Source organism: Microcaecilia unicolor, chromosome 9 (assembly GCF_901765095.1).
Source record: "Microcaecilia unicolor chromosome 9, aMicUni1.1, whole genome shotgun sequence".
Taxonomy (NCBI): domain Eukaryota; kingdom Metazoa; phylum Chordata; class Amphibia; order Gymnophiona; family Siphonopidae; genus Microcaecilia; species Microcaecilia unicolor.
This window is the reverse complement of record NC_044039.1, coordinates 209,967,091-209,993,353: the sequence shown is the minus strand read 5'-3', so window position 1 is coordinate 209,993,353 and position 26,263 is coordinate 209,967,091. Positions and strand designations below refer to the sequence as shown.

The window sequence follows — 26,263 nt, the reverse complement described above, 5'->3', positions numbered from 1 at the left end:
AGGGTTTTGCCTACTTTTGAGTTTCTTAAGATTAGGTGTAGGTGGAAGAGTTCCGGAGAGAAGATCTGTGGTTCATCAAAACTATCACGGGCCCCACCGCAAGAAAGGCTGCATCGCATTTCAGCGAGAGAAGATTCTGAAGCTAAGTGACTGTGTGGGACATTTGGGAAATCCTAAATAAAGAAAAGATAACAAGGATATTGATAAAGAAAAAATATATATATACTTACCTTAGAGATCCGGAAAGGTGCTGGGTGGAAAACCTGAAATAGAAAATTAGACACAAAGTATCAATTCTTTGTGATTGATGAGTAAAGAAATAAAAGTAGATATTACATGTTAGCCTAATTAAAATTTGGAAATACTTATCTGATAGATCCTCTTGTTGAGGGAGAAGTACCTGTAACAGAAACAGAACAAGAATTATTAATTGAGTTTACTGTTATAAAGCATTGGTTTTGGTTATATGAAAGATGAAATGTTTTCTTACATACACTAGATAGAAAAAGCAAAATCGTTTTAATAAAATGGTTGACATTTTTTGTTAAAGAAATCTTGAAGTGTGTGTTTTCTCAACCAGAACAAATTGGGAAAGAAATCCAAAATTAGTTTATTTTTTCCTCTTCCGCTCTCTGAGAGTGGAAGACGAGGTTAGTTTTTTTCTGCAGCACCCCCGGGATTCTGAAGTGCAACTCAGGGACTGGCCTGACTACTGACATCTGTCCTGGGGCACTTAAATTTCATCCGGAATTTCAGGGGTGCATGACAATAAGCGCGCAACTATGGAATGGGCTCCATGACTGCTTGAACTTCAGGAAATCACTAAAAACCTACCTCTTCAAAAAGGCCTACCCCAACGACCCCACGTAACCCTCTTCACCTACCAACACAGCATGACTATGATCGAACAGGACATCACGCAATCTTCATCCATTCCGACCCTCCACTTATACCTGATTATACAACTTTGTATTTGTTATCCACCGACTGGGCAAACGCCTTTGACGGTACTATGTAAGCCACATTGAGCCTGCAAATAGTTGGGAAAATGTGTGGTACAAATGCAACAAATAAATAAATATTGCTTATCCCAGAAATAGTGGATTTTCCCCAAGTCCATTTAATAACGGTCTATGGACTTTTCCTTTAGGAAGCCGTCCAAACCTTTTTTAAACTCCACTAAGCTAACCGCCTTTACCACATTCTCTGGCACATAGGAGATGTTTTTTTTTTCATTCAGCCTACAGTTAAGCTTTGGAACTCATTGCCAGAGCAAATGATCAAGGCAGTTAATGTAGCCAGGTTTAAAGAAGGTTTGGACAAATTCCTGGAGGAAAAGTCCATAAACCGTTATTAAGGTAGATCTGAGGAAAGCCACTTTTTATCCCTGGGGTTAAGTAGCCTAGAATCTTGCTACGTTTGTGGACTCTACCAGGTGCATGTGACCTGGACTGGCCTCTATTGGAAACAGGATACTGAGCTAAATGGACCTTGACAACTTATATTCTTATGTTCTTGTTTTCAGAATCTAATTGTTACCATCAATAGTAGCAAATCTGTACCGGTTTGGAAAGCCTCAGGGTTACTCAAAATAGATATCCCCCCCCCCCCCCCCCCCCCCACACACACACACACACAACCATTTTCACTTTCCATATAATAAAGGTAGTTTGTCCAGTTTGTTAATCAACACCCTCTGTTTTGCTGAACTTTTTTCAGCCCGGTACAGCGTGTCTGCACACTTTAATAAGATATGTGGTGCTATTACATATTTGCACAGATGCATTTAGACTGGTGCGGTGTTGCTGCTCTGTTTAGGGATGTGCTTTGAAGAATTTTGAACTTTGAAATTTTGGAACTATTGACTATTGTCTGATAATTTGACTAGAGTGATATTAACACTATGGACACTTCACACACAAATATTAGATTTGACTGATGTACTTCATATTTGCATTGGTATGGTCACTATGTAGTGACATTTACAATATGCTGTGATAATATAGGGTGTCATATTGACAGACCCCCCCCCCCCCCCCCCCTCAATATTCAACCGTCGGCAGCAGTCAGCATTTTTTAAAACGCTGATCATCACCAGCTAAATTATCCCCCGATATTCAGTGCCAGGCCATGTCTGGGCATCGGCATTGAAAAAACGGGGGATAATTGTAGGCGGGCTGGATGCCAGAACTTATGTGGGCCCAGCTGATATTCAGCCGGGCCCGCATAAGTGTTGTGTGGCTCTGGCCAATGTTGGAAACAGGATGCTGGGCTTGATGGACCTTTGGTCTGTCCCGTTGTGGCAATACTTATGTACTTATGATGACCTGAACAAGCCTCAACCACCTAGAATCCTGAATTTGATTTACTTGTTTATAAGAGAGTTTTTCACTTTCATCCAACCCAGATGTCAGTGTTAGAGGTGGTAGAAGCAAGTGTTGGAAACTGCATGTTCCCTGAGCAGCAGACATAACCTTCTAGAAGAGTGATCCTCAAAGCTGTCCTGGGGGACCATCAGCCAGTGAAGTTTCAGGATATGTGCAATGAGAGGTTTACATGTACTTCCTCTTATTGTATGCAAATTTCTCTAATGCATATTTATTGTTGATACAACATCAGGAATTGGATCTCAGAAACACGTAGCAATATGAGGAAGTACACTTTATTGATGAACTGCCCAACGCAGCCACGTTTAGATATGCAGCTGAATCAGGGGCATGCTCTCATATCCAAGATGCCCACTCCCAATGACACTATGTATAATGTAATAGATGTTTTCTTTAACCTTAAACTTGATTACTCAATAAAATGATATTGCTTCTAAAACTTGAGCTTAGACCAATTACTGGCAATGTTCCTTTGTTTATTAGAATCCTGGCCTCTCTTTTGTCTCTGCTTATTCATTGTTGATATCCAGAAAACCTGACAGTCTGGTAGTCTCTGACAGATCAGCTTTGAGAACCACTAATCTAGAGCATTTCTAAAGGTATAATATAAATAAATAGAAAATTGTGTTTTGTTTGATCTTAAAGTATCTCTCTCAAAATAAGACCAAGAAGAACATTTTTTTTCCTAAATATTTTCTCCTCAATACGTCTGTCTAGCTTATTTTCGAAAGGGAAGGACGCCCATCTTCTGACACAAATCGGGAGATGGGCGTCCTTCTCCCGAGGTCGCCCAAATCGGAATAATTGAAAGCCGATTTTTTGCATCCTCAACTGCTTTCCGTCGCGGGGACGACCAAAGTTCACAGGGGCGTATCGGCAGTGTACCGAAGGCGGGATGGGGCGTGGTTAAGAGATGGGCATCCTCGGCCGATAATGGAAAAAAGAAGGGCGTCCCTCACGAGCGTTTGGTCGACTTGGTCCCTTTTTTTCACGACCAAGACTCGAAAAGGTGCCCGAACTGACCAGATGACCACTGGAGGGAATCAGGGATGACCTCCCCTTACTCCCCCAGAGGTCACCAACCCCCCCCCCCCCCCTCTCACCCTAAAACAAAAAATTAAAAAACATTTTTTTCCAGCCTCAAATGTCATACCCAGCTTCATCACAGCAGTATGCAGGTCCCTGAAGCAGTTTTTAGTGGGTGCAGTGCACTTCAGGCAGGCGGACCCAGGCCCATCCCTCTTCCCACCTATTACACTTGTGGTGGTAAATGTGAGCCCTCCAAAACCCACCCGAAACCAGGTGCCCCCCTTCATCCCTAAGGGCTATGGTAGTGGTGTACAGTTGTGGGGAGTGGGTTTTGGGGAGGGGGGGTTGGGGGGCTCAGCACCTAAGGTAAGAGAGCTATGCACCTGGGAGCAATTTGTGAAGTCCACTACAGTGCCCCCTAGGGTGCCCGGTTGGTGTCCTGGCATGTGAGGGGGACCAGTGCACTATGAATGCTGGCTCCTCCCACAACCAAATGGCTTGGATTTGGTCGTTTCTGAGATGGGTGTCCTCGGTTTCCATTATAGGTGAAAACTGGGGACGAACATCCCTAAGGAAGACCATCTCTAAGGTCGACCTAAATGTTGAGATTTGGGCGTCCCCGACTGTATTATCGAAACGAAAGATGGACGTCCATCTTGTTTCGATAATATGGGTTTCCCCGCCCCTTCGCCGGAACATCCTTAGAGACGGACGTCCTTAGAGATGGTCGTCCCCATTCGATTATGCCCGTCTTTGTGTTTTCAGCTTCAGTAGATGAAGCAATATGGATCTACAGTTACAAGCAACACATGCTTTTGGAATTGGCAGCCTGTTTCTCTGTTTGGCACATGAAGGTGGAAACACTCACTTTCATGGTCACTAGCAGGATTGACTTTGCCAACACAGCAAAGATTACATCTGTCTACCTAAGAAACTGACCAAACATAATATGGGTTTTGTAAAGAGATCAGAAGTGTGGAAACTTCCTCATATTTGCAAGGTGACTTACTAGATGAACCTTTTATATGAATTGGAGCTAGAAATAATTTTATTGAAGTATGAATAACAGGCTTTAGCAGCCAGAAATGAAGACAATTAAAACTGTGAATTGGGAGTATGTGAAAAGTTTATGGTGTTAGCTTGGTTGTAAGCTCATATATGAGATCTCAGTAATAGTACTTTTTAACATTGAACAGGACTGAAGAACTGGTTACTGAGGTTGAACCTTATCTCAGCTTAGTTCAGGACTTCATAACAGCAAATGATCAATTTAGATTATAAAGTAGAGATGAACTCAGCAATATAAGCTAATGTTAAATATTTGAGTACAGAATTTGGATGTCATCCGTATAACAATAAAGACTGCAACTTGTGGACTGTATGATAAGAATTAAAGGAGACATAAAGACATTAAAGAGCAGAGGAGCAAATATAGACCTTTGTGGAACCCCAAGAGTGTAGGAATACTTGTCAGAAGAGAGGGGACCCAAGATCAGTTGGTAGGAGCACTTGTGAAGCTATGAAGAAAACCAAGAGAGAACAGTTCCAGAAATACCTATTGATGATAAACGGTGTAGCAGTAAATTGTGATTAATCATGTCAAACGCAGATGAAAAATCAAGGGAAATGATAACAGAAGATTTCTAGTCCAAGGATGTACGTATTTCATTGTAGAGTGCAGTAAAAAAACAGTTCCAGAAATACCTATTGATGATAAACGGTGTACCAGTAAATTGTGATCAATCATGTCAAACGCAGATGAAAAATCAAGGGAAATGATAACAGAAGATTTCTAGTCCAAGGATGTACGTATTTCATTGTAGAGTGCAGTAAGAAGGGTTTCTATGCTGTGAGAGGTCCAAAATCCAGCTTGCCTAGGGTGTACAGCAAAAATGTGCTCAGAGAATGAAGAACGTTGTTTCAGAACACTTTTTTCCATAATTTTGGAAAATAGGGGAAAATTAGAAATGGAGGGGTCTAGATCTGACTTCTTGAGAATAAGAGTGTTGATAGCTTGCTTCCAGGTGCAAGGGACTATCCCCGATGCTAAGCTCTGTGTGATGAATGAGTGTGGAATAGGAGTCAGGGTAGAGAAGAGTTGTCTGACTAGGGTTGCTGGCCAGGGATCCATGGCGGAGGTGGTCAGATGGATGGCCATACGTCTAGTAGGTCCTTTACTTTAATTCTTCTCCTACAGTCCACAGGTTGCAGTCCATATTGTTTTGTGGATGACATCCAAATTCTCTACTCATAAACTTCTGAGACTACCGATCCCTCACCTTTAAATTCTTGCCTTGGCCGTTCAGCGGAATGGTTAGGTTCTTGCAGACTTGCTCTGAATGTTTCCAAAAATGAAGTGATTCACTTTCCCAACCCATACTGTCCCACTCCAACACTTCCAGCTCTTTACGGCCATGCCATAAATTTTGCTGAGAAACTGTGTATACCGGGGTCACATTTCCAAAATTCTTCAATCATCTTTCATTGCCTTACATAGAATCCATTTAGTCAAGTCATACCTCTTCCCCTCCAGCATTCTCACTCTCCTCCTCTCCCTACTCATTACTCATTTATATTATTGTAATGCTTTATTTGCTGCTCTGCCATTATCCTCTCTGAAGTGCTTACAGCTGGTACAGTCAACAATGATCAAATTATTACATAATGCCAGTAAATTTGATCATGTCACTCCACTTTTGATACAAGAACGTTCGTTGCCAATTTCCTATGGCATTACCTACAAACTCCTTTTGTTGGTATACAAAGACTCCCTCCCCTCTGCCTCCGACTGTATTTCTAGGTTATTAATTCCATATTCACCCACTCGTTCCCTGCGTTCCTCCCAACAGTCTCTCCTTAACATTGCCCCTCCTTCGGTTATATTCCTCGACAGTACTTGTTCCTCTGCTTTTTCATCTATTGGCCCCAAACTTGGGAATTTTTTTATCAACTCGCATCAAAGCTGAAACCTCATATCCTGCTTTTAAGAAACTTATCAAGTCCTGGCTCTTCAACCAAACTTGTTCTTCATAACCACTGTTTTCCTCTCCTGATTTCTCCTTTTTTTATACTCTCTTGGCTCCTCAGCCTTTTATTATAAACAGCTGTGATGCCACCAGGTGATATGCGGTATATCAGCTGTAATAAAACAAGAGAATTCATTCTCTTTGTACATTTTTAAATTACCTTATTGTGAAACAACCTCAGAGAGAGAGAGAGCTCCCAATTGAATTACAAAGAAACTGAATTCCACAGTTTGCTTAGCTTTTAGACTTTTTGTGTATAAAAAGGACAAGGTGTTAAATTGCAGATTCATTGAATGGTTTTGCTGAAAACCTTTTCTTGGTGGAGCTTTTTGTTATAAGTTTTCTTACTCCTTTAAAGATGAAAAGAGGGGGGGGAAAGGATTTATTGCATACTTTTATTATTCAAGATTGAGACAATGAACTCTATATGTTCATTGTATATTGGCAAGGTCTACCTCAGGGCTGCCTTAGTTGACATATTTTGTGTGAGAGTATGGCAGATGGAACAGTCTTAGAATACAAAGACTAAAGATAAGCCGATAGCAAAGAGTGGTTTAAGAAATATAATTTTATTTTTGTTGCCTGTTTGTGTAAGGCTCACGTCGCTTTTAATTGAGAGAGTCCTGTCTTGTTTATAGTATCCTAACACGTCTCTGGTAAATACCAAAGATAGTCTCACATACAGTAAAACACGAATCTGCATTAAATACCAGAGATGTAATGCAGATTAGTGTTTTATTGTATGTATGCCAAGCTGTAGACCACCTAGTACATTGAGATAGTGTGGTCTAGAAATTGTAGAAATAAATAAATGAATGAGTCGGCAGCAGTTCACTGTATCGCAATGCACATTTCATACACACTTTCTTGGTGACTGATAATACTATATAGAACACGGAAATTAACGTTTAGGTTGTTTTCTCTTCCTCTTCCCTAATTAGGGATCCAGAAGCTTGGCAAGTAGCAGCTAGGGCTATCGTATTCTTAAATTAATAGGACATGTCATATAGCGATAAGAATTTTACCAGTAATATGACCTATGAAGGTAAATTGAGGTAGCTGGGTTTATATAACCTGAAACAATTGAGAATCTTAGGGGCTCTTTTTACTAATGTACTGTAACCACTAGTATGCCCCTATCGAACCGACTGTTCACTTGTCTATTAGATTGTAAGCTCTTTGAGCAGGGACTGTCTCTCTTTGTTAAATTGTACAGCGCTGCGTAACCCTAGTAGCGCTCTAGAAATGTTAAGTAGTAGTAGTATTACATATAGCAGTGATTTAACCAGAGCTGAGATTGTGATGTCATAATGCCTCATTCCACCAATGCCTAAGAGCCAACCTCATCAGTGATGTCATAATGGCTCGACTGTCCTATACTTGGCCCACTTCCCCCCTTAGTGTGAAGAGTTTCAGTCTCTGGTATCCAGAGCTGAGATTGTGATGTCATAATGCCTCATTCCACCAATGCCTAAGAGCCAACCTCATCAGTGATGTCACAATGGCTTGATTGGCCTATATTTGTCTCACTCTTATCTATTAGATTGTAAGCTCTTTGAGCAGGGACTGTCTCTCTTTGTTAAATTGTACAGCGCTGCGTAACCCTAGTAGCGCTCTAGAAATGTTAAGTAGTAGTAGTAGTAGTATTACATATAGCAGTGATTTAACCAGAGCTGAGATTGTGATGTCATAATGCCTCATTCCACCAATGCCTAAGAGCCAACCTCATCAGTGATGTCATAATGGCTCGACTGTCCTATACTTGGCCCACTTCCCCCCTTAGTGTGAAGAGTTTCAGTCTCTGGTATCCAGAGCTGAGATTGTGATGTCATAATGCCTCATTCCACCAATGCCTAAGAGCCAACCTCATCAGTGATGTCACAATGGCTTGATTGGCCTATATTTGTCTCACTCTTATCTATTACATTGTAAGCTCTTTGAGCAGGGACTGTCTCTCTTTGTTAAATTGTACAGCGCTGCGTAACCCTAGTAGCTCTCTAGAAATGTTAAGTAGTAGTAGTATGCACTTACCACAGTTTAAAATGGCTTGACGCATTGAAGTGTCCTGTAGTAGTGTCCAAATCTCAAATCGCGAGGAGTGAAGCAAATAATTACAACAAAATCCTAGTCAAACTCCACTATACCAGTGTTGAAAAATTTCTTCTCAACTTTGAATTGTGATCAATACATTCTACTGAAAAAGGAGGAAAAAAGCCTCAGAACTCAACGGGTGTTAATATACACCTCCAGCTGTCAATCATCGGCTTTTTAAAAACCTCCCAGTCTTTAATTGAATTTATAAATTTCAAATATTTTCCATTTTTTTAAACACTTTTTTAAAATGAATTTTTGTATACATTTTTATCGAATGATGTCACTTCATTTCTGTTGTACATAGGGAGAACAGAAATGAAGTGACATCATTTGATAAAAACTTACACAAAAAAATATTCTTTCAAAAAATGTTTAAAAAATGGAAAATATTTGAAATTTATAAATTCAGTGAAAGACTGGGAGGTTTTTAAAAAGCCGATGATTGAGAGCTGGAGGTGTATATGAAACTAACACCCATTGAGTTCTGAGACTTTTTTTCCTTCCTTTTTCAGTATAATGGGTGTTCAGAAGAATTTTTTCAACACTGGTATAGTGGAGTTTGACTAGGACTTTGTTGTGGTTTCCAAATCTGCAAGTAGCAACCATGTGCTAAAAAATTGTTTTAAACTTTTGTTCGAGGGGGTGCGTCTAGGGGCAGAGAGTGATCATTCCTGCGCTAGTCAGTTAATGCAGCTACATTACCACACACTAACTGATTAGCGTAAGATTAGCACGCGAGTCCTTGCCGCCTATAAAATAGATGTCGGTAAGTGCTCACACGCTAATTTCTTTTAATGGCTGCGCACTATTGGCAACATTTAGCTTATTTATTTATTTACATTTGTACCCCGCGCTTTCCCACACATTGCAGGCTTTTTGTTTTTTTTTATATTTGTACCCCGCGCTTTCCCACTCATGGCAGGCTCAATGCGGCTTACATGGGGCAATGGAGGGTTAAGTGACTTGCCCAGAGTCACAAGGAGCTGCCTGTGCCTGAAGTGGGAATCGAACTCAGTTCCCCAGGACCAAAGTCCACCACCCTAACCACTAGGCCACTCCTCCACTGTTGCTACTATTTGAGATTCTACATGGAATGTTGCTATTCCACTAGCAACATTCCATGTAGAAGTCGGCCCTTGCAGATCACCAATGTGGCCGCGCAGGCTTCTGCTTCTGTGAGTCTGACGTCCTGCACATACGTGCAGGACGTCAGACTCACAGAAACAGAAGCCTGCGCAGCCTTCTACATGGAATGTTGCTAGTGGAATAGCAACATTCCGTGTAGAATCTCCAACAGTAGCAACATTCCATGTAGAATCTCCAACAGTATCTATTTTATTTTTGTTACATTTGTACCCTGCGCTTTCCCACTCATGGCAGGCTCAATGCGGCTTACATGGGGCAATGGAGGGTTAAGTGACTTGCCCAGAGTCACAAGGAGCTGCCTGTGCCGGGAATTGAACTCAGTTCCTCAGGACCAAAGTCCACCACCCTAACCACTAGGCCACTCCTCCACTCAGGCTTGATTGCAGGCTTAATGCGGCTATTTTACTGCTGTGGTAAAAATGGTTTTAGTGCACAGGAAAAGCCTGAGTAAGGGCATATTGATACTTTTCTTGAAGAAATGATAGAAAATGTTTGTTAATATGCAAGATGAAGTTTTGTGACATTTATAATTAGCCCATCAGTTTCCCCCAAGTCTGTCAATATGATCTTGTTAAATTTTGACACCTTTCATCCATGCCCTGCAACCAGGAATAACTTTCAATTTGCAACTGCTCCACAAGTAGCAAGAAGCAGCTTTGCTGGGCTTCCTGCTTGACCGTCTTGTCGAGCTGTGTGTGTCCCAGGAAATGAAAGAACAGCAGGTCGTTCTACTGAGAAGAAACATTCTCAACTTACCATGAGCATTTCCATATCTAGTGCTGTGGAAATAGTATGAGAGTTCTGCTTGTAACAGGTGATACTCTCAGGCAGGGGTGTAGCCAGACAACAGATTTTGGGTGGGCCTAGGCAAGAATTGGGTGGGCACCAAGTGTCCCCCCCCCCCCCCCCCCCCAAAATGATCTCAGCTGGTGGTAAAACGTTTCTTTCCACCTTGGCAGCAAGAATGCACTGAAAACTGAGCATGCACAGGTGCCGGTGTCATGGAGAGTAGCATTTTCATCACCATCAGGGGAAAATCTTCAGCTGGCAGAGCTTGGGATTCCCACTAGTTACCAGTAAACATGTACTACTGTTGGGTGGGCCTGAGCCATAAATGGGTGGGCCCTGGCCCACCCAAGCCCACCTGTGACTACGCCACTGCTCTCAGGACCTCCCAAAATTGAAATTAAATCCTTTAAAGATAGAGGTTATTGAGGGTATGGAAGACTACTTCTTTTACAAATAGACCATCTGTGATTTAGTTGACAAGGCGCATTTTGTGAGCTGTATGGCATATTGACGCCTGTACAAACCGGGCTTCTGACACATTTGGAATTATTCATTGAACCGAGTATCTAGACCATCTTTATTACTCCTTGTATAGCTTTTGTTCTTTCTTAAGAGCTACCATATCAACCCCTGACGCAGGTATAGATGTCAAAACATGGCCCGTGTTGGGTTTGAAAACAAAGATCTGTTTGCTATCCTCAGTCCTGGAAACCCTTGGTGCTTTTTTTGTTGCTGTTCATAGGAAAAGATCAGGCAAGTAGCCTTGGGTGCAGCTTGATTCAAGTTTGACTTTTGAACTGCAGATATTCTATTACGGAGCCTTGACAGCTCCAGTAATTTCAGCCATTCTCATCAGAGATGCCTTTTGTGGTCCATATGTTCAATAAAACAGATTAGATTATTGCTGTGTGCTTCATTTAGGACTGCCGTTAAAATTGCTAATAATGAAGAGATATAATTAATTCCAACACTGTGCTTCTCTGTGTTAGACTTACCTAAACAATTACTGCATAAATATATACCACACTTCAATTTGTATTAAAAAAAAAAGTTATCAAATGTTAAATCTTTTTTTGGTAAATAATCAATGGGAGACCCTCAATAATGCAACTTAATACATAGTAACATAGTAAGTGATGGCAGATAGACCTGAATGGTCCATCCAGTCCTCCCAACTGTCACACTCAGTATCGATCACGGTCTTTCTTTGGCATTTCTGGGACATATAGAGTCTGCCCTGCCCTGTTCTTGTGTTGCAACTACTGGAGTCTATCTGTCTTGTCATTTGTGGGACACAGACTGTAAAGGTCTGCCCAGCACTGTCCTCAGGTTCCACTTCCAGCCACTGAAGTTGCTGTCAAAACCCTTTTCCAGCCCATCCTAAACTGGATTGCCATATACTGGACACAGTCTGTTCAAGTCTGCCTGGCACCAGCCCTAGTTCATCACTGCTGGAGTTGCCATCTAAGCATCACTTGACACATCCACACACATGCAGCCATTTAAGTTTAGGGTTTTTTTTTTGTACCATTAATTTTCTTATTAAAGATCCTCCGTGTTTATCCCGAGTCATTTTGAATTATGTCACTGTTTTTTTCGGAAGGGCATTCCAGGCTTCGACCACCCTCTCTGTGAAAAACAAGATAAGTGCTATACAAAATAAAAATTAGCAATCACAATCAAGAGGAAAAACAAAGAAATGCAAGCGCTGAAGTTTTTCTTTAGCCAGTGAAGACGTGTGGTTCTGTAAGTCATGAAGCAAAATTAGACTTTGACTACAGATGTACGGAGGCTTTTTCCTCCGAAGCACTTTGCTTTTTTTTTTTTTATAGTAGATTGATAACTGCATGAAAAGGATGTAGCTTATCTATTACCACAGTTTTGTAACCACGTTAATGTTTAGAAAGTAATTTTTCATTCACGGATGGTTGAGTTCTTTATGTTTAAAAAGAATTTCCTGACGTTACTCCTAAGTCTACCGCTCCACAACCTCAATTCATGTTCTCTAGTTCTACTGTTTCCCCTTCTCTGGGAAAGATTTATTCTATATTAATACCGTTCAAGTATTTAAATGTCTGTCTGTTTCATATCTCTCCTTTTCCTTCTTTCCTCTAGGATATACATATTCAGGTCTTCCAGTCTCTTCTCGTATGTCTTTTGTCGCTTACCCCATACCATTTTTGCTGCGTTCCTCTAGACCACTTCTAGTCTTTTTACATCCTTAACAAGATACGGCCTCCAAGCAGTCAGTAATCAGAAAACCTACTTACATGTTCACCATTGTGCCAATATGTGTGCTCTTAATGATTCACTATGATTATTGCTGGCACAAAACATCGTTGGGCCCCCATTGAAATTTAAAACTAGTTTCCAGTGTCTAACTTAGTGTTCACAAGGTGACCAAAACAATGAATTCAGCTGCAGTGACATACTAAAAAGAAAATGGTTCAGACGTGTACATCTTTGACATTCAAATGCATGCTTGTTTTTTTTACCTATTGTACAAAAACACACAAAATAAGATGTACATGGGTACATAAGTACATATAAGTACATAAGTAATGCCATACTGGGAAAAGACCAAGGGTCCATCGAGCCCAGCATCCTGTCCACGACAGCGGCCAATCCAGGCCAAGGGCACCTGGCGAGCTTCCCAAACGTACAAACATTCTATACATGTTATTCCTGGAATTGTGGATTTTTCCCAAGTCCATTTAGTAGCGGTTTATGGACTTGTCCTTTAGGAAACCATCCAACCCCTTTTTAAACTCTGCTAAGCTAACCGCCTTCACCACTTTCTCCGGCAACGAATTCCAGAGTTTAATTATACGTTGGGTGAAGAAAACTTTTTTCTCCGATTTGTTTTAAATTTACTACACTGTAGTTTCATCGCATGCCCCCTAGTCCTAGTATTTTTGGAAAGTGTGAACAGACGCTTCACATCCACCTGTTCCACTCCACTCATTTTATATGCCTCTATCATGTCTCCCCTCAGCCGTCTCTTCTCCAAGCTGAATAGCCCTAGCCTCCTTAATATAATAATTCTGTGGTTATTGCTGCACAGCTTGCCAAATTGAAGACACATCTGAGTTTTGGCTTTAGGTCCTGGCTCTCTGATGAGTCACTCTGAGATTTGAGGACACTTTATGCAATATATTCTAGCTGGCCAGAGACTGGCATTACAAGCAGCTCTAAAACAAGCTACATCATTCTTAATCATTCATCCATCTAATATGCGCAATGTCCTCCTAATGAGAGCAAAATGAAAAAGGATTTATTTAAAAGGTTAAAAGAAGATCCTGCATCTTGTTCTCCTCTCCAACTTTCGTTCCAAAGCTTTACTATATTTGACCCATGCCATGAAGAACTGACAGAGTCACCTGGTAAAGGACACCAGTATGTTACCCAATTAACTCTTTTTAGTGACGCTGTGTGGAGGGGCCTGCAGTATTTGCTGGGAGGAGTTTAGATTAGGGCTGCATTTTCATGAAAATGTTTGTGATTAAAGTTGAGGCATAGCCAGCTGTCCATGCGGGGGAGGGGGGCGGCAAACATGTCCTCTCCCTCCTCTCCCTCCCTCCCCCCCCCCCCCCATATTAGATATCATACCTTTGCTGGAGGGGATGCTGAAGCCAGTCGAAGAAATCCACTGCCAAAGCACCTCCTTCCTCCTCGTGCTGCCTCAGGAAGTCAGAGGGGTGCCCCCAGCCACTGATGTCGTCACTCCCCAAGCATGCTCAGTACGAGGAGGAAGGGGGTGACTCAGGTAGCAGACTTCTTCCACTCATGGGGCTTCAGTTACCCCACCAGCAATTGAACAGGTACTGCAGCTTTGGAGGGGCCTGAGCCCATTCTCTCTTTCATATGTGCCCCCCTGTGCCTTCACTTATTGTCATTCTCTCTCTCTCATGTGCCCTCCTGTGCCTTCACCCATTTTCTTTCCATGGGCTCCCTTGTGCCGTCACCCATTCTCGCTCTCTCTCTCTCCCCCCCTCTCTCTCTCTCCCTCTTTCTTAAGTTGCCGTCCTGTGCCTTCACCTATTCTCTCCTGTGCCCCCTGTGCCTTCACCTATTCTTTCTTGTGCCCCTCTGTGCCTTCACTCATTTTCTGTCACTCTCATGTGCCCCCCTGTGCCTTCACCCATTCTTTCTCTCTCTCTCTCTCTCTCTCTCATGTGCTCCTCATGCCTTCAACCATTTTCTGTCGTTCTCATGTGCCCCCGTGCCTTCATCCTTTCTCTCTCTCTCTCTCTCTCTCTCTTACCCACTGTGCTTTACCCATTCTCTCTCTGTTGCTCTCATGTGCCCTCGTGCCTTCACCCATTCTTTCTCTCTCATGTGCCCCCCGTGCCTTCACACATTCTCTCTCTTTCTCTCATATGTCCCCTGTGCCTTCACCCAAAACTGAACTCACCTTCCTTTCCTCTGAGCAGATTTCATTTATCACCACTCTCTGCTGCCTGTCAATCAACCAGTTTCCAATCCAGTTCACCACTTTGGGTCCTAAGTTCAGCCCTTTCAGCTTATTCACGACTCTTCTTTTGAGGGACCGTATCAAAGGCTTTGCTGAAATCCAAGTAGATTGCATCTATCGCACGTCCTTCATCCAGTTCTTTGGTCACCCAGTCAAAGAAATCAGTCAGATTCATTTGGCAGGACTTTCCTTTGGTAAAGCCATGTTGCCTCACATCTTGTAACCCATTGGCTTCTAGAAAGCCCACTATCCTTTCCTTTAGCAGCGATTCCATTATTTTTCCTACCATCGACGTGAGGCTTACCGGCCTGTAGTTTCCCACTTCTTCCCTGTCTCCACATTCGTGAAGAGGAAACACATCAGCTCATTTCCAATGCCTCAGTACCTCTCCCATCTCTGTTAAATATATTTTATTTTTTGTTACATTTGTACCCCGCGCTTTCCCACTCATGGCAGGCTCAATGCGGCTTACATGGGGCAATGGAGGGTTAAGTGACTTGCCCAGAGTCACAAGGAGCTGCCTGTGCCTGAAGTGGGAATCGAACTCAGTTCCCCAGGAACTAAGTCCACCACCCTAACCACTAGGCCACTCCTCCACTGTTGCTACTATTGGAGATTCTACATGGAATGTTGCTATTCCACTAGCAACATTCCATGTAGAAGTCGGCCCTTGCACATCACCAATGTGGCCGCGCAGGCTTCTGCTTCTGTGAGTCTGACGTCCTGCACGTACGTGCAGGACGTCAGACTCACAGAAACAGAAGCCTGCGCAGCCTTCTACATGGAATGTTGCTAGTGGAATAGCAACATTCCATGTAGAATCTCCAATAGTAGCAACATTCCATGTAGAATCTCCACTAGTATCTATTTGATTTTTGTTACATTTGTACCCTGCGCTTTCCCACTCATGGCAGGCTCAATGCGGCTTACATGGGGCAGTGGAGGGTTAAGTGACTTGCCCAGAGTCACAAGGAGCTGCCTGTGTCTGAAGTGGGAATCGAACTCAGTTCCTCAATTCCCCAGGACCAAAGTCCACCACCCTAACCACTAGGCCACTCCTCCACTCCTTAAGGGGTCCTGCCAGGACTTCTCTGAGATCCCTCAGTACCCTGGGATATATCCCATCTAGCCTCCATTTAATTACTATCGTATACAACATTACGATGATGTTGTATCGCCCTGGAACAGTTGCTCAACAGATAACTTCATTTTGTATTATATTCATTTATTTTATTTTACATCTAATAAGTCTGTCTGTTCTCAAATTTAATATTGTGTATTCTCTATCTTATATACCATGTTCTTGTTCATCACATACACATTTTGTATTTTATTAGAATTTTGTATACGCAGCCTGGTATTTTTTCGCTGTGCTTTTTACCTGAGTTCCCCCATCTTTAGCATTCAGTTTGTCAATCAGACTGCTCTGTAAATGAACAACCCTTTCTATAAGCCTTTCTTTTATGCCTTTTGTCTTTTGTATTTTACAGATCGACCCTGGATTTGGAATATCCCATATATGAATGCGCCAGACACACATGGAAATATGTGGTGTCCATCATAGAAGCCCCTAGAATCTACGGGACTGGAATCACAGGAGCCTGAGTCTTGCCCGCTTGTTGAGATGTAGAATGAATGTTACCTGTATCATGACAATATAAATTTGGTAATATGTTTAAAGATGCAGCCATGCTACTAACTTATAAAACATTTAGGGTGTTATTTACTAAAGCTTAGCTTCAAGACCTATCTTCAGCAGGGCCCAGAGGAATAAAATGGGCCCTGCTGCAGATAACTCGAGATAAGCTTTAGTAAACAGGGGGGGGGGGGGTTAATATCTTTTAGAATGCCCTGTTTTATGTTGTAATCTCTATTAAATCATTAAAGTTAAATCATTGTACTTAAAAAAAACTGATCTAGCTCAGTTTTTTTTTATGTTCTCGTCTACCCATGTCAAGTAATTCAGGGATCATATTTAGTAGTATTGTTATAAAAGATTTGCCCAGCGAAGTGAAAATAAATCCTGCATATATATGTATTAAATAAATATGAATTTTGTTTGTAAGCTTTCCTGTTTGTGGTATTTTTTTTAGATGTCTTGTTCCAGAAGAAGACTTTTTGGGGGAGGGACCATTGAAAACGCACATGACGCTTGAAAATCAATCAATGGATGGGGGAGTTCCAGAGAATAGTTCTCTGCTGCCCCCCCCCCCCCCCCAAAAAAAAAAAGGCCTATTGCTTTTTGATGAAGAAAGCAGTTTTACTTTTTTCAGCATAGAAAATTTGATACTCTGAAGCACAGCAGTTAACGAACTTTTCAAACTGCCTCTCCCCTCTTCTCAGCTCTCCCAGTCGCAAGACACACACAGAGCCAACATAGAACTGAGTGTTGTTTACCACACTGGATCTGAGGAATTTTGTTCAGGATCTAAAAAAAAACATTTTGACTCTGTTGCAGTTTATCCACGGTGATACCACATGCGTCAGGATTACATGGGCCACAGTTAGAAGAGGATGATGTCGTTATTGATCAACTTCAATGGCTTCCAATCCAATTTAGGTTATTATTAAAATTATGAATCAGCATTTAAGATCATTAGAGGTTTAGCCCCTACCCAGCATCTTTGATTTCAGATGGGATGCAGGTTGGCTCAGCCAAGCATTTGACGCTCTTAACAAAGGAACTTACCATTCTTGGAAGGGATCTGTCCTTGTGCAATCAGTGACCAAAATCAATGAAATTACTATGTAATTGTATTTGCAACATCTGTTCTTTTAGGTTTTCTTTTTTTTTTTTTACTTTTTAAACTTACATTTCTTATCACAAGTATCAAACTTGCACCAGAAAACAAGAAGAAACTTATCCTTTAAAAAAAAAAAAAAATCACAATGTAGCAGGAAAATAAAAAACATATCATAACCCACAATAAGTAAAAACCCAGAAAAAAAGTACATTTCAAAATCTATGTGAGAAGAAAAAGGACCCTCCCCCCCCCCCCCCCCCCCCCACACACACACAGAATCTTTAAATTAGTTTAAGGCAAGGTCCCTCCCTGCTTCCTATTTTCTCTCTTGGTCCACTAGGACTGCCTATCTTTTGCCAGAACCAAAATAACTGTGACCGTAAGGAAAGCCAGCTTCCTGTACAATGCTCAGAGCCTAGCCTGACTCCTCCCCTAAGGCAGATAGCAATTTGTCATGAGGTCACTCCCAGCCAAATTCTGCCTCCTTTTCTGCTGGCACTGTTCATACATCTTGAGTGGTCTGGGCTAAGAGAAACTTCCCTTCCATACCTCCTGAATGAATCTGGCAAGGGGGGCTCTACATACAATAGCACAGTGAGTCTCTGAGTGGGCTGATATGGGTCCCAGAACCTCTGAAGAGAGGAAGGTGAAAATCTCAACCTCCCCTTCCACTCCAAGCTCAGAGTGCATTTTTTTTTTTATTGAAAATGTTAAGGTGCACATACAAACCATAAGCAGAGCAGTAAAACAGCCAGCCCCCATCCTCATCCCTGTAAAACTCCCTTCTGCCCAACCCCCATCCCCCCCCTCACCAAATACAAAAAAGAAACTCCTCCTAAGGGCATCTCCTGTTGTTCCTTCAGGATGTGCCAGGATCAGTAACTCCAACCCCATAGAAGCCCCCCTACTCCCTAACTATGGGAGTCTTTTACTAAGGCACGCTGACGTTTTTAGTGTGCGTTAAAAATAGGCGCACGCTAAAGGTGCCAATGCATTCCTATGGGCGTCTTTAGCGTTTAGTGCGTGCCTATTTCTAACACGCACTAAAAATGCCAGCGCACCTAAGTAAGACCCCTTATGATCTTCTAATGAGTTCAGCTTGAGAATAGTAGGCGGCTGGGGAAGTTCGGGGCAATGTGGGCAAGGAGGTTGGGGTATCAGGTCGAGGGGATCTGCTAAGGAGGTTGGGGGGATCAGTTCAGGAGGGGATCAGATGGAGGGGGAATGTATGTTGTGGGGGGGGGGCAGATCTGTGCTTTTTAAAAAAATGTATTTGTGTGTGGGTCTGCACTGTATTATCTGCATTGGCAGATAACATGGATGCATATAATATGGCTCTGTATATTAGGTGACTGCCATGTGCAGTACTACTACTACTTATCACTTCTATAGCGCTACAAGACATACGCAGCGCTGTACACCATTCATGAAAAGACAGTCCCTGCTCAAAGAGCTCACAATCTAAATATGGAATGTTGCTAGTGGAATAGCAACATTCCATGTAGAATCTCAAATAGTAGCAACATTCCAGAATCTCAAATAGTAACAACATTCCATGTTCCACTGCACTAACCACTAGGCTACTCCTCCACTAGCAACATTCCATGCAGATCAGCAACGCGGCCGCGCAGGCTTCTGTTTCTGTGAGTCTGATGTCCTGCACATATGTGCAGGACGTCAGACCCACAGAAACAGAAGCCTGCGCGGCTGCGTTGCTGATCTGCAAGGGCAGGCTTCTACATTACTACTACTACTACTACTTATCACTTCTATAGCGCTACAAGGCATACGCAGCACTGTACACCATACATGAAAAGACAGTCCCTGTAAATAGGACAGGCAAACAGAACAACTAAGAGGTAAGGGAATTAAGGAGGTGGGGATAAAAGGGTACAGGGCAAGTGAGTAGTGGTTAGGAGTCAAAATCAGCGTTAAAGAGGTGGGCTTTTAGCCTGGATTTGAAAACGGCCAAAGATGGGGCTAGACGTACAGGCTCGGGAAGTCTTTCGCAAATCCTTGAAGACATCTCTTCAACAGAGCCTACAAAAAGAACCTCTAAAAACACAAATCACTACACAACCCACCCACACAACCAATTACACCTCCTACATCACCCTACTTAAAACCCTCTTCTCTTTCTCTAAATATCTTCATCCTACCACTGACTATATCTACTATTCCCTCATGACTATGTCATAACAACACTCTGTAAGCCACATTGATCCTGCAAATAGGTGGGATAATGTGGGGTACAAATGTAATAAATAAATAAAATAAAATATTCCAGGCGTGAGGCGTGCAGTAAATACGAGACAGATACTGAACACATCCCTCTGCATTAAGGGCCCCTTTTACTAAGCCTTGGTAGGCTCTACGCGCACCCAACACGCGCCAAAATAGACACCACCTGACTACCACGTGCCTTTTGCAGTAATTTCATTTTTGGCGTGCGTTCGCAAAATATTTTTTATTTTCGGACGTGCGCAGGTCGTTACCGTGCAGATTCTTTACCACTAGGCTGGCGGTAAAGTCAGACACCCAAAATGGACGCACGGTAATTTTGATTTTGCCACACATCCATTTTCAGAAAAAATTTTCAAAAGGCATTTTTGGTACGTGCGCTGAAAAATATTTCTGCGCATGGCCAAAACCCGTGCCTACACTACCGCAAGCCACTTCTTACCGCGGCTTAGTAAAAGGACCCCTTATTGCGCACTAGTTTTTGCAACTAGCGCACGGTACATGCAAACTCTTAACTCACTTAAGAGCCCCTAAATGAAAATTGTATGCTGTCGTGAAATGACCGATACAACCAGAATGCATTCATTAGAATAAAATCTTCTATATGATTTATGGTTATGTAACTTGGGTTACTTGTCATTGAGAATTTTGGCTCATGTTTTTCCGCTTAATCCAGCACTAGTTGGACAACAGAGCCTAGGAAAATCTGAGCCTAATGAGGTGTTTGTAATAACACCCTTTTATTTATTTTCCTTTATTTCTTATATACTGCCTGCAAGCTATCGAAGCTGTGTACATTCTGGAACAGTAGCTATTGATCTTGCAATTAATTTTTCTGAGGTTGTGGAGGCTGGAGTGCAATTTGATGTGTGTCCCAAATGGCATCAGGAGACAAACCATTTAACCCTGCTCCCCACCCTCTAAATAAACACACAAACTACAGTTCAGATTATTAGCTATAAACAAACGGCCAAGCGTTGGATATTCCTTCTTAGCTTAAACCAGAAAACAACTTCTTAAAACTATGGCCAGAAGTGATTTTGTCAAGCGAATCATTGTTTTAATATGAGTTGAGTGTTACTGAACTTGTGCCTTGTTGTTTTATTATGCAGAGAAATTCAAGTGAATAATTCTTCTTGTAAGCAGGCAACATAAAACCTTTTTTGCTGTTCTTGAATTTTACACTGTGCATTTATGTCTAGGTAAGGAAATTACTCACTATTGATGCAAAAAGACATTTATGTACCTTTAGGATATTTTTGGCATCAGATAGGCAGCCTTTTAGGAAAAAAATTGCTATCCAAGATGGTATTTCACAATAAATGTTTCATCAGTTATATTCATAGTGTGATTTAACAAAATGGGAAGAATAAGAGAAACCAGAGATGACACATTAGCAAGTAGTTCTTAGCCATTAATTTGGTACTAGCTGTAACGTAGTCTGGAATCCAATTTCATTTCATGTCATCTTAGCACAAATTCATCAAACACTGCTCCAAGCCACCAAAACCTGTTTAAACTATTGTTCACATGAATAATCCAGCTTGTGACTGGAATGGAAGAAATTGAATAATGGAGCAGGGTGATTAAGACTTGAAAATATTGCTACGAGCAGTTCTCACTTTATGCATCCCAGCTATGCGAAATTTATGTGCGATTCATTGATTGTTGGCTGGTATCACTGGCCTGCTGCTTGGGGTTTGGTACCTGTTCTTTTAATCAGCATAATTCTTACCCAGATTTGATGTACATGTGACTGCAGTGCTGAATGAATGAAGCTAGTATATCTTACAAAGGTGTTGCAGACTGGTACTGGGAGAAGAACTTTAGACTATTTAGAATTTATTGTTCACTGTTTCTAATTGTACAAGTGTTGGAGTTAAGAGGACAGATAGCAGCAGAATCGGATACTGGGCCAGCATGATCAGAAAAACAAAGTCACCAGACAACAAAGGTAGAAAAAAATCATTTTATTTTCATTATAGTGTTTGGAATATGTCCACTTTGAGAATGAGGTGCTCAGCATTAAAAGTTTATATTTATTTACTTATTTGTGGCATTTTATCCCACATTAAACATGAATTAGATTGGAACCTGGGAGCATTTAATTTTTTTTTCCTGGAGTAATGCATCCCCCCCCCCCCCCCCCCCCCCAGGCTCTCTCCCTGGCTATAGTCATAAGTACATAACTAATGCCTCACTGGGAAAAGACCAAGGGTCCATCGAGCCCAGCATCCTGTCCACGACAACGGCCAATCCAGGCCAAGGGCACCTGGCGAGCTTCCCAAACGTACAAACATTCTATACATGTTATTCCTGGAATTGTGGATTTTTCCCAAGTCCATTTAGTAGTGGTTTATGGACTTGTCCTTTAGGAAACCATCTAGCCCCTTTTTAAACTCTGCTAAGCTAACCGCCTTCACCACGTTCTCCGGCAACGGATTTCAGAGTTGAGTTATGCATTGGGTGAAGAAAAATTTTTTTCTCCGATTTGTTTTAAATTTACTACCTGTAGTTTCATTGTATGCCCCCTAGTCCTAGTATTTTTGGAAAGCGTGAACAGACACTTCACATCCACCTGTTCCACTCCACTCAATATTTTATATACCTTTATCATGTCTCCCCTCAGCCGTCTCTACTCCAAGCTGAAAAGCCCTAGCCTCCTTAGTCTTTCTTCATAGGGAAGTCGTCCCATCCCCGCTATCATTTGTCGCCCTTCGCTGCACCTTTTCCAATTCCACTATATCTTTCTTGAGGTGCGGCAACCACAGCTCTGCAATTTGGAGGGGGGGGGGACGAAGAGGTGGATGGGGGGCGCAGAGGTGAACCGGGGAGAGAGCCTGTTAAACATTTACCAGCACACCACTGTGTATGTAAGAGACAGTCCCTGCTCGACAGAGCTTATAATCTAATCAAGACAGACAAACAAACAGGACAAATAAGGGATAAAGAAACAGGTAAATGGGAGTTAGTCATTAAAAGCAGCCTCAAAAAGATGAGCTTTTAGCCTAGATTTGAATATGGCCAGAGTTGGAGCTTCACGTACTGAATCAGGAAGTCTATTCCAGGCATACAGTGCAGCAAGATAAAGGGAAAGGCGTCTGGATTTGGCAGTGGAGGAGAAGGGTATAGATAAGAGAGATTTGCTTGAAGATCGGAGTTCCCAGGGAAGAGTGTAGGGAAAGATAAGAGTGGAGAGGTACTCAGGAGCTGTGGAGTGAATGCACTTGTAAGCCAGTAAGAGGAGTTTGAACTGTATGTGGACACAGGGAGTCAAGTGACCTGAGAAGAGAGCCAATATGAGCATACCAGAGGTCCAGTTGTAGTCTCCAGTGGCCAGATTGTATATCATGAGTGGACATCCCCTATCGTTGTCTTTGTGGGGGTCACCTTATCAGCACTGACTCTTGAACGTAGAGGTATTCCAAATATACTTTCCTGTTGCATAATATTTATTACTAAGGGGGCACCAGCCTCAGTAATGGTGATTCACCAATCAGTGCAGTCCTGGGCTCTGGTGTTCATCCAGTGAGGGCTCATACAGAGGCATATTTTCAAAGCACTTTGGGAGGCTAAGTTCCATAGGTTTCTATGGAACTTTGGGAGGCTAAGTGCTTTGAAAATGAGCTTGATAGGGTTCAGGGGGAGGAGACAGTGAGTTTCTGAAGCAGGGTCATGCCTGCAAACCTTTGTAAATAACACTTTCTCCTTTTGTCCTCTGCTGACCTCTCAACTTATTTTTCCAGACAGTCTCAGACACTTTGAGGTAAATCTCAAAATCAGCAGTGCATTTTCAGCAAAAAAAAAACTTTCCACCTCGTGAGATTTGAGTTCTTGTTCTGTTTCATGCTCGGCAGGTATCATGCAGACACATAAACCACAGTAACATTTGCCCAAGAATATCAAGAAATGAACAAAAAAAATGAATGAATGTCTATGTAATGTTGAACATTGGTTATGTTCAAACAAACTGAAATTGGCTCCTTCAAAAACAGAAATGTTAAAGGTTATAAGACCTACGGTCGATGCAGTTGGATTGTCTAGTAATACTGCAAGGGATTGAGTCTCTACCCCTGAGTGATTTGGTGATAAGTCTGGAACTAAAGTTAGATCAATTTCTTTCCAGGCACATGTAGATCTGTAATGCTGTGAGGTCATGATTTTTTACCAGCTTTGGAATATAAAATATTTGTGCCCATATCTGGGAGACTTAGACGTTTGTACATTTCGCCGTGTCTTAATTGCTCATTTACCTCCCTGTTTACAAAGCTGCATGAGTGGGTGCGGTGCTGTAATGCTGACACAGCCCGTTCACTCTGAATGGGCTTTGTTGGCATTGCTACACTTTGTAAACGGGGGGGGGGGGGGGGTTAGACTATTGTGATACCAGAAAGAACTTGCGATATATCAAGTGTTGAAAACAAATAAAATAAAGTGGATTTGGGGGAGGGGGAGAGCCTCATTTTTTTTTAAATAAGGCATTTCTCAAGAGACAATACATTTGGAAATTGCTCACAACCTTGAGGACACCACCCACCCCCCCCCCCCCCCCCCAATGAAGTCTGAAGGTGGGCTGGTGGGGATAGATATCTGACAGCAGTGTCATGGCACCACACGGGAAGATATTTGGCAGCTCTCCTTCAGCTCATTAGAATCCAAAGTGGACCCAGCTTAAAAATGTATGAACACCACTGCCCTAGGGTGTAGCCTTTGCTCCACCCCCACCCATCTAGATGTGTCCCTCTTATTCTGTTGAGCTTCTAGCTGAACCGGAACTGGGCTCTATTGGTGGATAATGGTTATCATGAACCCTCGCTTTATAATTTCTGTGGAGTTTTTGCCCTAATATTTTCCGCTTCACAATTCTGCCTAACCATTCCTGCCCTAGTCAGATTGGGGGAGGGGGAGAGAGAGGCAGAAACTGCAGCTAACTCAGGAACCAGTTAGCATGCAGTACCATCCAGCCACAAGGGGTCGACATTCAGCAATGGTCGAGACTTCAGAACTTAGTACAAGAATAGTGCTGGGCAGACTTCTACGGTCTGTGCCCTGAGAAAGGCAAGGACAAATCAAACTCGGGTAGACATATAAAGTTTATCTTGTTGGGCAGACTGCATGGACAGTTCAGGTCTTTATCTGCCGTCATTTACTATGTTACTGTGTTACTCTTTTGGGTTCTACATGGAATGTTGCTACTAATTGGGATTCCAGAATCTTGTAATTCTTTAGGATTCCAGAATCTTAAGAATTTTTAGTACAAGAACAGTGCTGGGCAGACTTATACAGTCTACGCCCTGATCCTGACTGAATAGATAGGGATGGGCTGGAGTATAAATTTTAAGGGGCTTCGATGTTAGCTTCAGAACTTAGTACAAGAAGAGTGCTGGGCAGACTTCTACGGTCTGTGCCCTGAGAAAGGCAAGGACAAATCAAACTCGCATATAAAGTATCACATACCATGTAAAATGAGTTTATCTTCTTGGGCAGACTGGATGGACCGTAAGGTCTTTATCTGCTGCCATTTTCTATGTTGCTATGTTACTTTTAGATGGGTCTCCCAAAATATCAGTTACAAAGCCTTCAACTTGTACAAAATACAGCAGCTTGCATTCTTATTGGAATTAAATTCACTGATCATATTAACCCCATTAGTTTAACCTTTATACTGGTTCCCAGTTAGATAGCATATTGATTTTAAAGTTTTGCTTCTGTTGTATAAAATCACTCAACATCAAAAAAACAATAGTATATCAAAAAGGTGATCAATATACTAAAGTAATGAACGTAAACCCAGTCACTAAAATGTGAGTAAAACGTTATCATAAATCAGAGCTGATTGCATGTCTCAGCACTAATAGGACCAGTCCAAGTGTTTTGGGCACTCTAGGCAACCCCCCCCCCCCAATCCCTAATTAACTTTCAGGCCCCCTCATCTCCCCCTTCTAAGAAATCCTGCTTTTGAGCAGGCCTCTTATCTCCACTCTTCCAAGAAATCATGCTTTTAAATGTTAAACACAAAGAACATAAGAATAGCCATACTGGGTCAGACCAATGGTCCATCTAGCTGTTTCCAACAGTGGCCAATCCAGGCACAAGTACCTGGCAGAAACCAAAATATTAGCAACTAATCCCAGGGCAAGAAATGGTTTCCCCATGTCCGGTCTCAATAGCAGACTATGGAATTTTCTTCCAGGAACTTGTCCAAACCTCTTTTTAAACCCAGATACACTAACTGCTGTTACCACATCTTCTGGCAATGGGTTCCAGAGCTTAACTATTCATTGAGTGAAAAAATATTTCTCAGAGAACAAGCAGGCTTGCATATTCTCACAA

The 26,263-nt window shown here is 42.1% G+C and overlaps 1 protein-coding gene across 1 annotated transcript in view; it reads left to right on the top strand.

Moving 5' to 3' along the window:
• The window catches only part of TDP1 (tyrosyl-DNA phosphodiesterase 1), a 179,561-nt gene extending 162,594 nt beyond the window's left edge, over positions 1–16,967 (top strand). The window contains exon 16 of the mRNA XM_030215270.1: positions 16,436–16,967. Within this exon, the coding sequence (XP_030071130.1) occupies positions 16,436–16,509 (74 nt within the window). The 3' untranslated portion in view covers positions 16,510–16,967. The remainder of the gene's footprint in view (positions 1–16,435) is intronic.
• The last annotated feature ends 9,296 nt before the right edge of the window (positions 16,968–26,263 follow it).